At 34.7% G+C, this 14,986-nt stretch overlaps 1 protein-coding gene across 3 annotated transcripts in view; it reads left to right on the top strand.

The window, feature by feature from the left end:
- The window catches only part of Dlg5 (Discs large 5), a 117,522-nt gene that overhangs the window by 52,470 nt on the left and 50,066 nt on the right, over positions 1–14,986 (top strand). For all 3 annotated transcript variants that reach the window (XR_011334988.1, XM_069840578.1, XM_069840579.1), the window contains 3 exons: positions 7,820–7,989; positions 11,104–11,280; positions 13,864–14,005. Coding sequence is in view for 2 of the 3 variants with exons in the window: in XM_069840578.1 (XP_069696679.1) it covers positions 7,820–7,989; positions 11,104–11,280; positions 13,864–14,005 (489 nt within the window). In the remaining variant the exon portion in view is untranslated. The remainder of the gene's footprint in view (positions 1–7,819; positions 7,990–11,103; positions 11,281–13,863; positions 14,006–14,986) is intronic.

Here is a 14,986-nt window from a genome sequence, read left to right as displayed (position 1 = left end):
ACCTAGTCTACCTCTATTGAAAGTTGAAACACAATGCGAAACCCTTATTAAGTTTCATGGTTTTCCAACAAAACTTCCACCTTGTTGTCAGCTCTCTTCCTAGCATATGAAATACATACTTTTCTGGGATTCGTCCCCCTCATCCCTTATAAAATAGCCATGTCTACACTGTGTGCAAGTGAGAGCATAACTATCTTCTTCTCTTTCTAAAATCTGGTAATTCGATTACAATAGAGGCCAGTCTTCTGTTTCGACCGCTGTACTTTTACAATTGCAGTTTTTGTACTTAGTGTCTATATGAAGGTTGTGCGTTTAGTTTGATAGAGAAAAAAAAATCAGTTTTCTGTGGTTTGTGACTTTATTATGTCATATGAGCATTTGAGAGGTAAACTCAGTGAAACATTTGGATTTAAATTGAATGATCATGGAGAAGTGCTTGACAGAAAAAAAGTTTTTTCGTGTTTAGTGATGCAGGAAAAATTGTTACTAAACGTAGAGCGGCACTTAATTCGGAGCATGTGAATGCACTCACATGTGTGAAATCATGGATGAAGCAGTATTAACTAGGCGAGTCTTCATACTTTTTGTTATTTATGTTTGTCTCAAAAATTCCTGGTGAAATTGACACGATAAATTATAAGCCTCATGATAAATATGTTAGTAAATAATTAAATAGTTGTTTTGTAATATAATGATACAATATATACAGATATATAACGTTTAATACTTATGCTTATCAGCGAACACAAGTTAAATTTAACAATGGTTGTGTATTACAGTATATTAAAACATTTTTTCAAATCGATTAAAACTCGATTAATCGATTAAATTTAAATAGTTAATCGGTTAAATATTTTGATCAATCAACAGCACTAGTGTTAAGTTGCCTTTCAATATACTGTATTTCTTTAACTGAATTAGTCAATAAATCTACAGAAGTTTTAGTTTCTTTATTGAGTGACTCAAGAAACCGAAATTAGCAGATATGAAGGCTATTCACATAACTTTTTATGTTAAATAAAATTTGGAATTTGCGTTTGTCGGACCTCGATATGGATATTAAACTTTGTTTTAGGAATATACACATTAGGAAAAAAAGCAAACATTTTTTTACATACAAATCTGGGCCCTAGTGATTATCAGGGTGTTATTGCTACTAATCGTGTTCCTGTTGGCACATAGTCACTGCAGATTACTACTTAGACTTTTTACATAAGAAATTACACCCTTCGCCAGAATTGGCCATAGCTATTGGAGTCTCTACACTCTTTGTTGTGTGATGGTCGACATTGTTGTTGTTACATTGCATTGCTGCTAGCTATTGGTATGTCTGTGAACCATATACAATTAGTAGCGATTAAAATAAGTAAATCCGTGGCACTACAGCCCATGAAGGGCCAAGACCGACCAGCCAGCTGCTGGTCTCACTTCCACATGCCGAAGCAGAGGTGGACGATCATCCAACCAGAATGAAGGTATCCTGTGATAAGCATGATGATCCCCCCAGCTGTTATAGTTGGTTTTCAAAACCAGATTTTTGCTACCTATTGTAGCTCCCCAAGTGCATCATGATGCTGGGTGGGCACTGGTCTCATACACTGGCCGAAATTTCACGAGAAAATTTCTTCCCACATGACTCGAACCAGCATGCATTGCATAACGAGTAGCGATTAATGTCATGCAAAACATTATCTGTAGGTTTGTAGTAGAAATGGAACCAATCCGACATTTACTTTTTTAAAACTCGTATTATTTTGTCAAGGAAATCACTAAAAACCATGATTAGATTGGCTGGCCCTTGGATTTGAATTCGGGACCTTCTGAATGCAAGTTCGTTTTTTTATAACATTGAGCCACCTTGTGTGGTTGCAGAAATATTGCATTGTTTTCAACTTGAAATATCTTTACTAACTTTTTATTGTCGGAGTAGTTCATTCGAAATTTTAGTTTAATTGAGGTATTAACTGTTCATGTTTCGATTAAATATCATTAGGTGCTGCATCATTCTCATCTATGAATTTATTGTTTATTTAAATTTTATACTGGTAGCATGTAAACAAAGTGCCACCTTTTTCTTTTCTTTTCTTTTTCTTTTTGAAATGAGGGGGAGGGGAGGTAAGAAGAGTGAAAACCTAAATAGTTGGCTGAGAATAGATTTCCAGACACATTGATGTTTATACAGCGTAATTGTGTGTAAAAAAATGTTTTCTTGAACAAGAAAATATATGTATGGTACATACATGAGAGACAGCTCAAGAGATTGTAAAGATACTAATGCAATGAGTTTCTGGGTATCCCATGAAAAAAACATACATACAGCATATTGTCAGTAAGTCAGTGTAGAGTCAAGAGGATCTTATCTTTTCAACTGTAAATTCTTGCAAACATGTCAGTTGTACATACAAACCATCAGCAGAATTTTCAACCTGATTTATAATTTAGGTACCGTAAGCGTTTTGAGAGTTATTCCTGACCAAGAACTTTATGTTCCTATAAAGTCATAAAGCTCAGTGGTGACTGATTGGCTGAGGCAAGTGAGGCCGGGCCTCAGTCACTTTGCTTCCTTAAACTCAAAATTTTAGTGGTTTTTAGTCTTATATAACATATTATATTAGTTATTCCAGTGAAGCGTATAGAATTGTAGAAGTAGAAAAACTTTGTGATGGATATAGACCTATTTGTTCCTGAGGCCAGGATCGCTCGTGCCAGGTCTGGCTTCTGCATTTCGTATGTTTCCACGGGTTTTAAGGTTGCACTCGGAAAGCTGAAGCTGAGGCACTTTTCTTGTGGCCTCATGGCCTAGCAGGTATTCCCCCACCATCAGCCTTCACTTCTCCCATTCAGAACCCGGTCTTTGTCAATGCCGGTCTCAAGTGTCGGTTGGGATGAGAATAACAGTGGAGAATCGTCGTGTGCTCCACTGTGGTTATGTGTTTCGGGAAAATAGAAATCGAAAGAAATGCGAGAAATAATGATTATAATTGTAATAAATTCATTGTTAGAGTATCGTTCTCGATAGAAAATAATATTGAAAAAAGGAAAGTTTTAAATTAAGACAGACCTACGCCATCACTGGCAGTTTTTCAGAAAGATAATCTTAAAACGCGAGCTTTCAATGTATCCTGGTGTAACATAAGTGGGTCTTTGGTAATGTGGTGCGAAATAAACTTTTCTGTTGGTCGTGCTTGTTGCTGTCTAAAAACAAAACAAAAACAAAAAAAAAAAAAAAAAAAGAGAGAACAGTGTGTCTACTGAAACTTCAGTAATCTGAAAAAAAATATTTCCAGGGGAATTTCAACACATGCTTCTTCAGTTGAGGATAATATTCGTTGCTTTATAAAAATTAAATAGTTAAGCTTACTGAAATCAACTCTCAGCATCGCAACTTATTTGAAGATTGACATTATTTTTCATTAATGATGATAATAATAATAATATAATAGTAATAATGTCAATAATAATAATAATAATAATAATATAGTAATAATGTCAATCATAATAAAGTATCATCAATAATAAACATTTTGTATGGAAGGTAGCCTGCTTAAACTACTTACTACAGGCCTCACCGAGGATTTCGGTCACCAGCCGCTACTGAAAAAGCTACACCAGCTATAACAAAAATAATTCATAAGATAAAAACAAAGAATAATCTAAAAATTTCCTTAAACCTTTATACTATTTATAGAAATCTATATATAAATAGTCTACATTTTGTATACTTGCCTAAAATGAACTACTTTTAAAGCACTATCGCTAATAACCATTATTTATCCCATATAATTACACCATATACTATATATGTGAATTGTAATCTTCTAACATAAATCAGATACTGAACATGCTTGTTATACCCATCTTCAAAGATCTCAATTCTTGACTCAGGATATTTAATAGACAACAGTCCTTGTAAAAGCTCCTTTTCTCTAAATTTTTTATATTAAGAGTTTCTGCATTCTTCATGGATGGATGGATCCTAACTGACAGCAAAAGCTCTATTCAACATCTCTAGAACTACCATGAACTATATGATCACTTATCTGTAAATATAGTTAAACACAAGATCTGTCTAGAACAACAGAAATACTATACCAGGAAATAAAGGGCAGATATCATAGCTAAAGAAGACTGTGAACTAAGAAAAACAACCAAGGGCACACTCACCTTCCTGAAATATTTTTCAAACCCAAAAAAGAAGTAAATGAAATCTGTCACCACAACATGAATGGTATAAAGAGTAACAGTCTGGAACAGCCAATCAACTGTCAGTTTAGCCGAGAATCATAAACTGCAATAGCAAGATTAAAAAGTGGTCACACAAAGCATATGAAGATAACAGCATCTCAGAAGATATTTCCATTATGTACAAAATGCAACACAACCAGCCTCACCACATCATATCCTGACAGAGTATAGGCCTTACTCCAGACCATATATACTCAGAACCAATAAAAGTTATACACCAGCTGCAACAACACAACCTCATGGACTTGGTGTAAGGACCACAGGATAAGAAAGAAGAAGAAGAAGAAGATAAGAGTGGTGGAGAAGTAGAAACTTCTATTTTGTTCTTAGACAAATAAAATATTCTGAAATTATTACCGAAACCTTTGGCTTTAATAGTAAAAATCTTGATATATACGGTATTGTGAATAATGTAACAGTTCTCTTCAAATACTTTAGTATCACTCAAAAGTATGTACTTGCTAGTGTAATTCTCTTTGCTCTTTGAGAGGAAACTGTGAACATGAGTTAGCTAGCAGAGGAAAGTTTAAAAGGGGTGAGTTTTAAGATAATATTTTGATATTTTCTTGGGAAAACAAAGAGGTACAAATATAAATATCATGGCAGAATAATTTTACAATATTGATTATCTCACATAATTGGTTACTTCGTAGAGTCAATAAAAAGTATGTATATCTTACCATTGACTTTCAAACAGAAATAAAATTATTTAATTAGGAGAGTGTTCAGTTTACACGTATTTGAATAGGCGTCACACTTTGCAATTGAGAATACAGTACTACTTATACATACATCTGGATAAGTGAGAAAGAGATTTTGAGACAAATTTCTGCACTTTTGTTGAGAATCGTTCATTTTCACATCTTATTAAGGAATGAATGTAACATTAGTTAAAAAAAATTATTCAATGCTGTGACTTTTTACTTCAAAAATTTGACCCATAGATGTTCTGTTTCTGTAGAAGAACCCATGAGTTATGTTACATTATTGTGTGTCAAAGTGAAAGGTTACATTAGATGCTAAAAGCAATTGATTGTTATTGATTTTATATTGTACAAAACAAAATTCCTTTTGAAAATATGTATATAGATCATGTTCATAAATAATGTGTTGAGCACATGAGAATTCAGAATTTGTGTATGTGTACGCGCAGCCCGTTACTGACTTGGAGTCTCTTGTATGGCCAATCTCTGCTATAGTGATGAACTCATGAGCTGTCTGTAAATTGTAACCTTCTTTTGCCATTCATTGTATAGGCTTATATATTATAGCAGCATTTGAAATTATGATCACCATCCTGTATGCGCGTCTAACTTCTTTTGAATGTGTTGTAGAAATGCAAGTGTATGTGAGTTCCCCCTTCCCCCCCCCCATGTGTAATCTTACGAATTTATTTTATTTTAAGCAATTTTCGTGGATTGACATGCTGAACTTCTGCTTTTAATAATTGAGCAACTAGTTCATCTCCTAGCAGAAATTAACTTGCACGAAATTTCTCTTCTGTTTTGTACCGTATATTGTCAAGAAACTGGAAAATTCATCATTTCTTGCAACACCTTCTCTATGAATGTTGCTTGATTATTGTTTCAAAGTTTAAAATCCGTTGTTGAAAACTATACTTCATTTTTTCACAAAAATACAGCTATGAATGCAATGCCATTTAAAGAAATTAATTTTAAAGTCATGCACGATGAAAAATTTATTTAGGTATTTGCAGTTTTTATTTAAATACATTTATTTTTTACCCTTTGAATTGAATGACTTAGCTCTTGATATTATTGGCATAATAGTTGTTTTTTTAGCGTTTTTGATCTGGTTTTAGGAATGAAAAAGGTACAAAAAATGCATGTAGACTGTTATGAACAGTTGGGAAATATGCCTAGAGAAAATAAAGAAGTATGTAGTATTAGTGGATCTGGAAAAAGCTTTTGACGGAGTGGACTGGAATAAACTGGAGTAACCAGAAGAAAATTGATGTGAATTGGAAAGAGAGGAGGCTATTAAGTAATCTGTATATGAAACACTCAGTATTTGGAGGATTTAGTGAAGCAGTGTTTTTAGAACATGGGAGGGATAATAGTAGGAGGAAGAATAATAAAGTGTATAATATTTGTTGCTGATATGGCATTGTTCGCTGAGGAGGAGGTGATACTAACGAAAATGCCACCATAGCTAAGTGACAGCTATGAACTGTATGGGATTTCATTTTTTTTTTTTTCATTTCATTATATTCCATAGATCTTACATTAGCAATGAAGCTTTAAGATGTGAAACAAGTCAAATTTTTACAAGATTACAATTACAATTTTTACAATTTCAATTTTTTTTTTTACAATTTTTTGGCGAGATGTAGTGAGATGAGGTGAGGCCAAGGATTCGCCAACAGATTATCTGGCATTTGCCTTATGGTTGGGGAAAATCTCGGAAAAAACCCAACCAGCTAATCAGACCAAATGGGGATGAAGTGAAGTGAGGCCAAGGACTCACCATAGACCACCTGGCATCAGTCCCACGACTGGGGAAAACCTCGGAAGAAACCAATCAATCACAACAAAAAGGAGGGATCCAACCCAAGCCCAAATGCAGCTCCGGATTAGCAGGCCAGCAAAGATAAATGTAAGCAAGACGAAGACCAATGTTCATGGAAGAAAAACAAAGAAAGTAAACTTCTTGCAAATTAGAAATGAGGCAGTAGAACAAGTGGACAGCTTCAAGTACTGTAAGTAGTAACATGAAATGCTGCCAGGATGTAATGCCAAAGGATGCGGACCTTTGGAAAAATAACTAAGGAAGAGACTAGTGAAGTGCTTTGTGTGGAATGTGACATTGTATGGGGGCAGAAACATGGACATTACGACGAAGTAAAGAGAAACGACTAGAAGCATTTTAAATGTGGATATGAAGCATATGAAATGAACAGAATAAGAAATGAAGCTGTGCTTGAAAGAGTGGGTGAAGAAAAAATAATGTTGAAACTGATCAAGAAGAGAAATAGAAATTGGCTGGGTCACTGACTGAGAAGAAAGTGCGTACTCTACTGAAGGAATGGTGAATGGGAAAAAAAATTGGGGCAGAAGGAGGTATAAAAGACGGACTATTGGAGAATGCTGGGTTTGCATTGAAGGACTTGCTCTTGGACGAATACTATGAATAAATGAACATAAAATAGTAGTAGTGGTATAATGCATAAATTACATTGCAATTAAGTGGATTAAGAGACTGAATCTGCAATTCCTCTAGCTAAGAACGTTTTTGTTAAAACATTTGAGTTAGTGAAAAAATTAAACATTTTCTCTTGTCACTAATGTACTTTCATTGAAAGAAATTGAAAGGGAAACCGAAGGCACAGTATACCTTTTGTTTTAGAAATTACACCTCATCCATAAACTACCAATGCTATTGCGTGTTTTTTAAAATAACTTCTCTTTCATGTATAGAGGCTATATCAGAATAAGGAAATGTGTATTGATTGCGCGATTTTTTTTTTTTCTTATAACCAGGTTTTATTATTTTTCTTTTATATTTTCTCTATGTTTACTGTCAGAGTTTAATTATTATATAAATTTTCTTTCAGAATTTACATCATTCACACACCCCATCAGTTGATCTTCATTATCACAAACTTCGCCCCATGCTTCCAGCTCATTCTAATCCAGGTTATAGAGGTAATGAGGAAATTACTGTTGGCTATCACAACTATGAAGGTGGAACATTTCCTCGCAAGAAAGAAAATCAGAGAATCAGGTAAATTTTCATATCAAAACATTGATTTGTTTGTTATTACAATTTACATCTGTGCATTTTTTACTTTTAATATCCAATAATACTAATGGAGGTGACCAGCATCATGATCTAATGGTAGAGCTTCTGGGTGCAGTTCGTGAGAACCTGGGTTCGTTTTCGAGTCAGAACACAGGAATTTTTCCTTGAAGGAAATGTTTCTGTGTTCATCCATGGTCTGGCACCACATAATCATAAGGCCGGGTGTACACAGAATCAGACGCGATGCGGCGTGGCGCATCGCGATGTTTTGCTTTACAACTCCTCATGTCAACATAACACGGTCTGCTTGCGACAACTGATTTGCTGGCTATGTGGGTTTGGAAAACTGGCCTAGGCTAGAAAATGGCGTCTATGAAAGAAGACTATCTATATGAGAAATTCTATTGCATTTGGTTATTATTTCCTAAGGATGCCTAATGCACCTAAAAATTTATAGGATTGAAAGTGTCTTAAAATTTAATACTACTAATGTAGTGCACAGACGTTATTTTCTATGTTTATGACTACTTCATGACTCACAATAAAGAAAAATAATATATTAAATCAATAATAAGTGACAGTATAGAGCAGAGAAGTAGGCCTACTACAAATTATTATTATTATCAATATTATTATTCACCTGGTGCTTTCATCTTATTTGCAATTTCTCACATATTTTTAGAAACCATATTATTGTCGTGATATTGTTTTAAAGATTTTACAGTATGTATATTTCCTGTACTAAAACAACTAATTTATCCGCATCGAGCTTTATTATGAATAATGTGCACTACACAACAATATAGTATTCGTAGATAGAGAAAGCATGCAATCATAGCCACTACTAATGCATGCGCAGTACACTGGAGCTATCAGACTGTCTCCTCACGACGAACTTCAAGCAGTCATTTGATGTTGTCTCTTCGTGTCTCCTTGTGTCTACTCGCGACTGTTGCACTGTGTCTGATTCTGTGTGTACCACATAATAAGAAACCAATGGGAGACAAGTACCATGAGACAAGATGTCGCGTCACATTGTGCCGCATCTGATTCTGTGTGCACCCGGCCTAAGTGATCTATTATACCAGTGAGGTAATGTAACTCCACCTTCCAGCGTCCCAACCTTACAAGTGAGTTACAAGTAAGCCACTGCCAGGAGAGAAGATCAGAAATGTCGAAAGACAATCTGTTGGCATTAAAAGATACTACTGGAGGGGATTCTGTACTTCTGTCTCAGTCTAATATGGGCCATGTGTGAAATTTCTAGATTCTGGTTGGTTCTTAGCATATAAAGGTCAAACTAAATTTCATCTGTGCAGCATGTGTGTATTCAGGATAGTGTTTCTTTAAAAAGTGTGTAATATGACTGAGTTCCAGTTTTCTTTAGAACGTGTGTTCATATACGTTTTTTAATATGTACAGAGTCTCCTCGTTAAGTTTGAAGATTATTTGTAGAAAGATTTCTTGGTATAAAGGTTCCAGCTTATGAGACAATCCGTAAAATAGTACATACCTTTGGGAGACTGAAAGTAATACAAGTAAGAAGCATGGAAGGAAAAAAGGGTTTTTGGTAGGAGGTTGGATGACATTGTCTACTGCTTGGAAAATTCTTCTAAAAATCCATTAGGTGGCTTACATGACAAGTGGGAGTTCCTTATTCTTCTGCACATAGAGCTACAAAGTTTGTGTATGTCAACTGGACGATCCTGTAGAAAGGCATATTTTTTGTAAAGGGGTTATGAATGTGCATAATGGAGAAGTAGACTCATGTTTTCAGCAAGGTTTGGTCCCATCTTCAAGACTACTTAAATTCACAAAGCTACCACTATTGATCCACTGAGAAATCAGAAGTCATTCCTAGATTCTTCTACACGATGAGAAAGTTGGTGTAATCTATGTCATTAATGGGAAAATAATTGTCAGACCCCAAGAAACAAACAATTAATGCTGATTGTGATGTAAATATGATCCCCTGTCCTGACCCTGTAAGTTTTATCTTTGGGGCTCATTGAAAGATAAAATATACAGGACAAACTCACTGCATTTTAGAAGATCTCGGACATATTCTTTGTCAGGAAATTGCCTCTATTTCTCGACTTGAATTTGAGTGAGTGATGGAGAATTATGTTAATAGGTACCAAAATTGTATATAAAATTATATTGGACAGTCTAAGCATACTCTTGATTAAATTGCGTGAATGCATAACATATTATCAGTGTCAACTCAGCATATCATTTGGCTGATGTGTGTACCATTGCTACATATATGAAATCTGCCACATGACTGGACCACATTAAACTGAGACACTGTCTATAGAATTTAATGAACCTATGTCATAAATCTTGAAGATAAAGTGTTTCAAATTTTATTCATACTGAATATTCCAGATAGATCCCTGTGTGATCCTTGTAAAAAAATTACTGTTCAAGTCTCCAAGAAATAAAAACATTACAAATAAAATTTGAACATTATTGAAAATTATGGCTATTGTTTAGTTCATTTCTATATGCATTGTAAGTAAAATTTTGTTTTGCATCTGAATGAGATGAAGGTGATAATGTCGATGTTATGAATTTGGGGTCCAGCACTGATAGTTACCCAGCATTTGCTCGTATTAGGTTGAGGGAAAACCCCGGAAAAAACGTCAACCAGGTAACTTGCCCCAACCAGGATTCGAACACTTGGTACGTAGAACCAAGGACTAGGGTTCGATCCCCGGTGCCGGAGCAAATGTTTCTTCTCTAATACCAATTAATGTCAACAGGACACAGTGGTTTACCCAAAAGCCTAATTCTAATCACAGTCACCGTGAGAGCCTAAAACCTCATATATATGCTGACTGTTATGTCAACAATTCAGTCCTAAAATGGAAAAACCCGAGTGTCTACCCAACAACCCTGATGAATACAGGTTGCATCGTGCCGCACCACACCTTGCCATGGTGCGTTGTTCTGCAGCCTCTCATATAATAGTGCAATATATAAATATGAGCAGGCCATTAGTCTGTTATGGAATATTTACACTTGTATCTGCGTAAAATAAAAAAAATAATGTAACTTAAGTGTATGATTTTTTGTGATTTTGTTACACCATAGAATACCATCTAACCCAAGTGTGACCAGTAAAAGTAGTATTGGAAGAGTGTCTACAGGGAGTATTGAGAGGACATCAGAGCGAGGGAGTCCAATGCCAACATTTCATGTGGAGGTGCTAAGTCCAGGTCACAGAGAAAACAAACGTATTTCTCTTCCAGATTACTGTTTCTCACAGAAGTGAGTAAATCAAATTAAAATATTCCTTTTAAATAAGAAACAAATTATATTAAAGGCCCTCTCTGATAAAACTCAATGGGGGTTTAATTAATAGGACATATGAACACAAGTTCTCTGAAAAAAATCCGAGTTTGATATCAATTACCGTTCTCAAGTTACATGTGTGGTTTAGCCAACATAACTGGGAGTGGTAACATCATGTCCACCAACCAGCCTCATAGCTGGCCTTGCAGGGAAGTATACAGTAGTAAGAGTAACATGTCTCAACAATCAATGTCATGGCACATTTGAACCCAGGCCCGCTTGTATCACTGTCAAATGTGCTAAGCGTTACTCCACAGCAGTAGGGACATGCCCTTGGTACTGCATAGTGAGTGGTGTGTGGTAGAGGTGATGTAAGCATTAAAGTAGCTAATAACTTGTAAACTGGACTCCTAGTTGTCACAGAAACATACGGCTTTTTTCATTGCTCATAGCAGACAGATAACTATAATCAGATATTATAATTATTCCAACATGTGATTTTTGGTCGGAGGGGGCCTCTGAGTACTTTTATCTCATGAGACATATTTTAAAAAGCTATAGGGTAATTGGAGTAATTTAGATTTAAAAACAGTCTAAGCTTATAGACCCATAGTCTGTTACCATGATAAACTTTTCCAGTCAGTTTTTTATATATATTATTTTAATGTACCGAAGTACATATGATATTTCCATGCAGATATTCTGCGTCATCATACGATGAAAGAGTAATGGAACGGAGAAAAATTCTCTCCGGCGCCAGAATTTGAACCCGGGTTTTCAGCTCTACGTGCTGATGCTTTATCCACTAAGCCACACCGGATACAACCCTGGCATCGGACAGAATCGTCTCTCATAACAAGTGCACCTCAGCACATGTGTGGACTTCGGTCCTACGTTCATAGACATCTATGACGTAGTGCAGAGGGCGGCCACTAGAGGGAACCCAAGAGTTGGAGCTTAATCTGAGACGATTCTGTCCGACGCCGGGGTTGTATGCGGTGTGGCTTAGTGGATAAAGCATCAGCACGTAGAGCTGAAAACCCGGGTTCAAATCCCGGCGCCGGAGAGAATTTTTCTCCATTCCATTACTCTTTCATCGTAGTTTTTTATATGTTAGCACTATGATTTTCTAGAATTATTCTGTTGCATTTTCAAGTATGTTGGCCTCTCCTTATCACAATAATAACTCTAAGTTTAACTATAATTTAATTTACCCCATGGGTGGAGAAATTTGGACATAATGTGTATTGTTGAAGTAAAACTGCTTTAAAGTCCTAATAAAATCAAATTATCCCCACCATAGGTTAGTGTTTGTATCCTAGAATAGAATGGATTTAAAAATTTTAATTAGACCTGATAAGAAAAAAAATTCAGCCAATACTTAAGTTCTTGATAAGGCTTATTCTGTGAACTTAAAGTATATCTCCCATTAAATTCAGGGACAGAAAACACTTTGGATATTTATTTGTCTTTCACCAATCCACAGTTTGTGTATGTGGCATCATCTGGAACGAAAACTTATTTACGAATTAACCTATAATTATACCCAAATTACCCCATGTTTGTAAATTGTAATTTACTACAACTATTAATGATATATTACTACATTTATTAAAAACATGTTCTAAACATGTGTAATGTACACATGTATGAATTTGGTCACTGTATCTTAGCTGGTTCCCCAACAATATTGCTTTGAATGTGATGTGTCATTTCAAACAATTGTAAATAATAGGGATTTTTTTTTTTTTTACTAGCCAGTATCAGTGTGATCACACAAATTGTTAACACTCCATGATGATAGACAATTGTGAAATAGACAATGTATATTAAATTACCATGTATTTGAAGATTAAGTAAAGTTTTGTTCAGTAAATTGTAACTTATATGCAAATTACACCAAGTTTTAAATTATAATTCTTTGATGGGCGATCATAAGAGTACAAGTCAAAAAACCTTATTTTACAGGAGAGCAAAAAAACTGTTTAACATCGTACATGATTTTGAAGATTTATTATATGTGCATCAGAGAATGCGGCGTTCTACAGTAGGTTTTGACTTGTACTCTTTTTACCAGACATAGATATCGAGCTGATGATGACAAAACTGTACATATCTCAATGTCGCCAAAAATTGACTTGTACTCTTATTATCGCCCATCAAAGAATTTACTAACAAGCTGTTAATGATAGGCCTATATTACTAAATTTATTAAAAACATGTGTAATATACACATACATGAATTTGGTTACTGTATCTCAGCTGGTTTCCCAACAATATTGCTTTGAATGTGATGGGTCATTTCATGGACTGGTAAACAGAAGTTTTTTTTTTACCTAGCAGTATCAGTGTGATCAACACAGATTTTAATCACTCCATGACAGGAAATTGTGAAATAGACAATATATATTAAATTTGCGTATGTTTGAAGATTTGGTAAAGTTTTATTCAATAAATTGTAACCTATACCCAAATTATCTCGAACCCCCCCCCTCTCCTATTTATAAAATAAAAAATCTCAATAACGTCAGTAATATATTTTTTATATATTTATTTCAGGCCATCACAAGGAGAGTTACGCAGAGTACACATAGATAAATCTGTTGAACCTCTGGGTATTCAGATCTCTTGTTTGGAAAGTGGAGGAGTGTTTGTGTCAACAGTGAGTGAGCACAGTTTAGCTTCTCAAGTTGGCTTGCAGGTAAGAAAAAACAAAAATCTATGTGAAGTGGGAAATATGATTAACATGATTAAATACCTCTTCTCCTGTTTACATCCGAAGGTTACATTTGTTTAGTATATGTTTTTAACAAACTTGACATTTGGACCTTTTACATCCGAGCATTTTATAAATGCGCCAGATAATTTATTTCTGGTGGCATTTGTTTTATTATTTTATTGTTTCTTCTTAAATACTAGGTAGAGTCTGAGAACTGCTCACTTTTATGTTTTTTTTTTTTCTTTTTTTATGCATCACCTTGTTGAAACTGCATTTGTGAACCTTGTTTTAACCATGGCAACGCTTTTTAGTTCTTTTAAGTATTCTGGTTATTGTATTGTGTTTCTGTTTAATGAAGGATTTTAGATAAGGGCGCAAGTAGCCATAGTGGCTGATGCGCTGTTTTTAAACCCCAGTAACTAACTAACCTCTTCTTCTGCTTCTCCACTTTCTCCACCAATTTTTCTGCATTGCCATTGAAATGAGCTTCTCTTCAAGAATGTTAAATTGAAACAATTTAGGGAATTGTTAATCTTCACAAAGCCATTTTTAGTTCTAATGAAGTAGGGTATCACATTTTTGTAGCTAAAGTATTTTCACTCAAAAGAAAAACTTTCTTGTACATACAGACGTGGACAAATTATTAGCAAAATTGAAGATTTTATGATATATTTTTACAAAATTTGACTCTTCAATTTGGACTATAGTTGACATTTCTGTCTACTATAATGATAGAAATATGCAAAAATGTCAACTGTAGTATAAATTAAGAAGTTAAATTTTGTAAAAATTTGTAACTAAAATCGTCAATTTGCTAATAATTAGTTCAAATCTGTACAATTATCATCGTTGCCATGATAGTTTTTTTTTTTGTGTGTGTGTGCATGGCGTAAGGAATATCATAGTGCTCATGAATATGACTGTAGAATCTCTACCTGTTGACTATTGCATCTTAAATTTCGT

The sequence above is a fragment of the Periplaneta americana genome, chromosome 11, assembly GCF_040183065.1.
Source record: "Periplaneta americana isolate PAMFEO1 chromosome 11, P.americana_PAMFEO1_priV1, whole genome shotgun sequence".
Classification (NCBI taxonomy): Eukaryota; Metazoa; Arthropoda; class Insecta; order Blattodea; family Blattidae; genus Periplaneta; species Periplaneta americana.
This window is presented reverse-complemented; position numbering and strand designations above follow the sequence as displayed.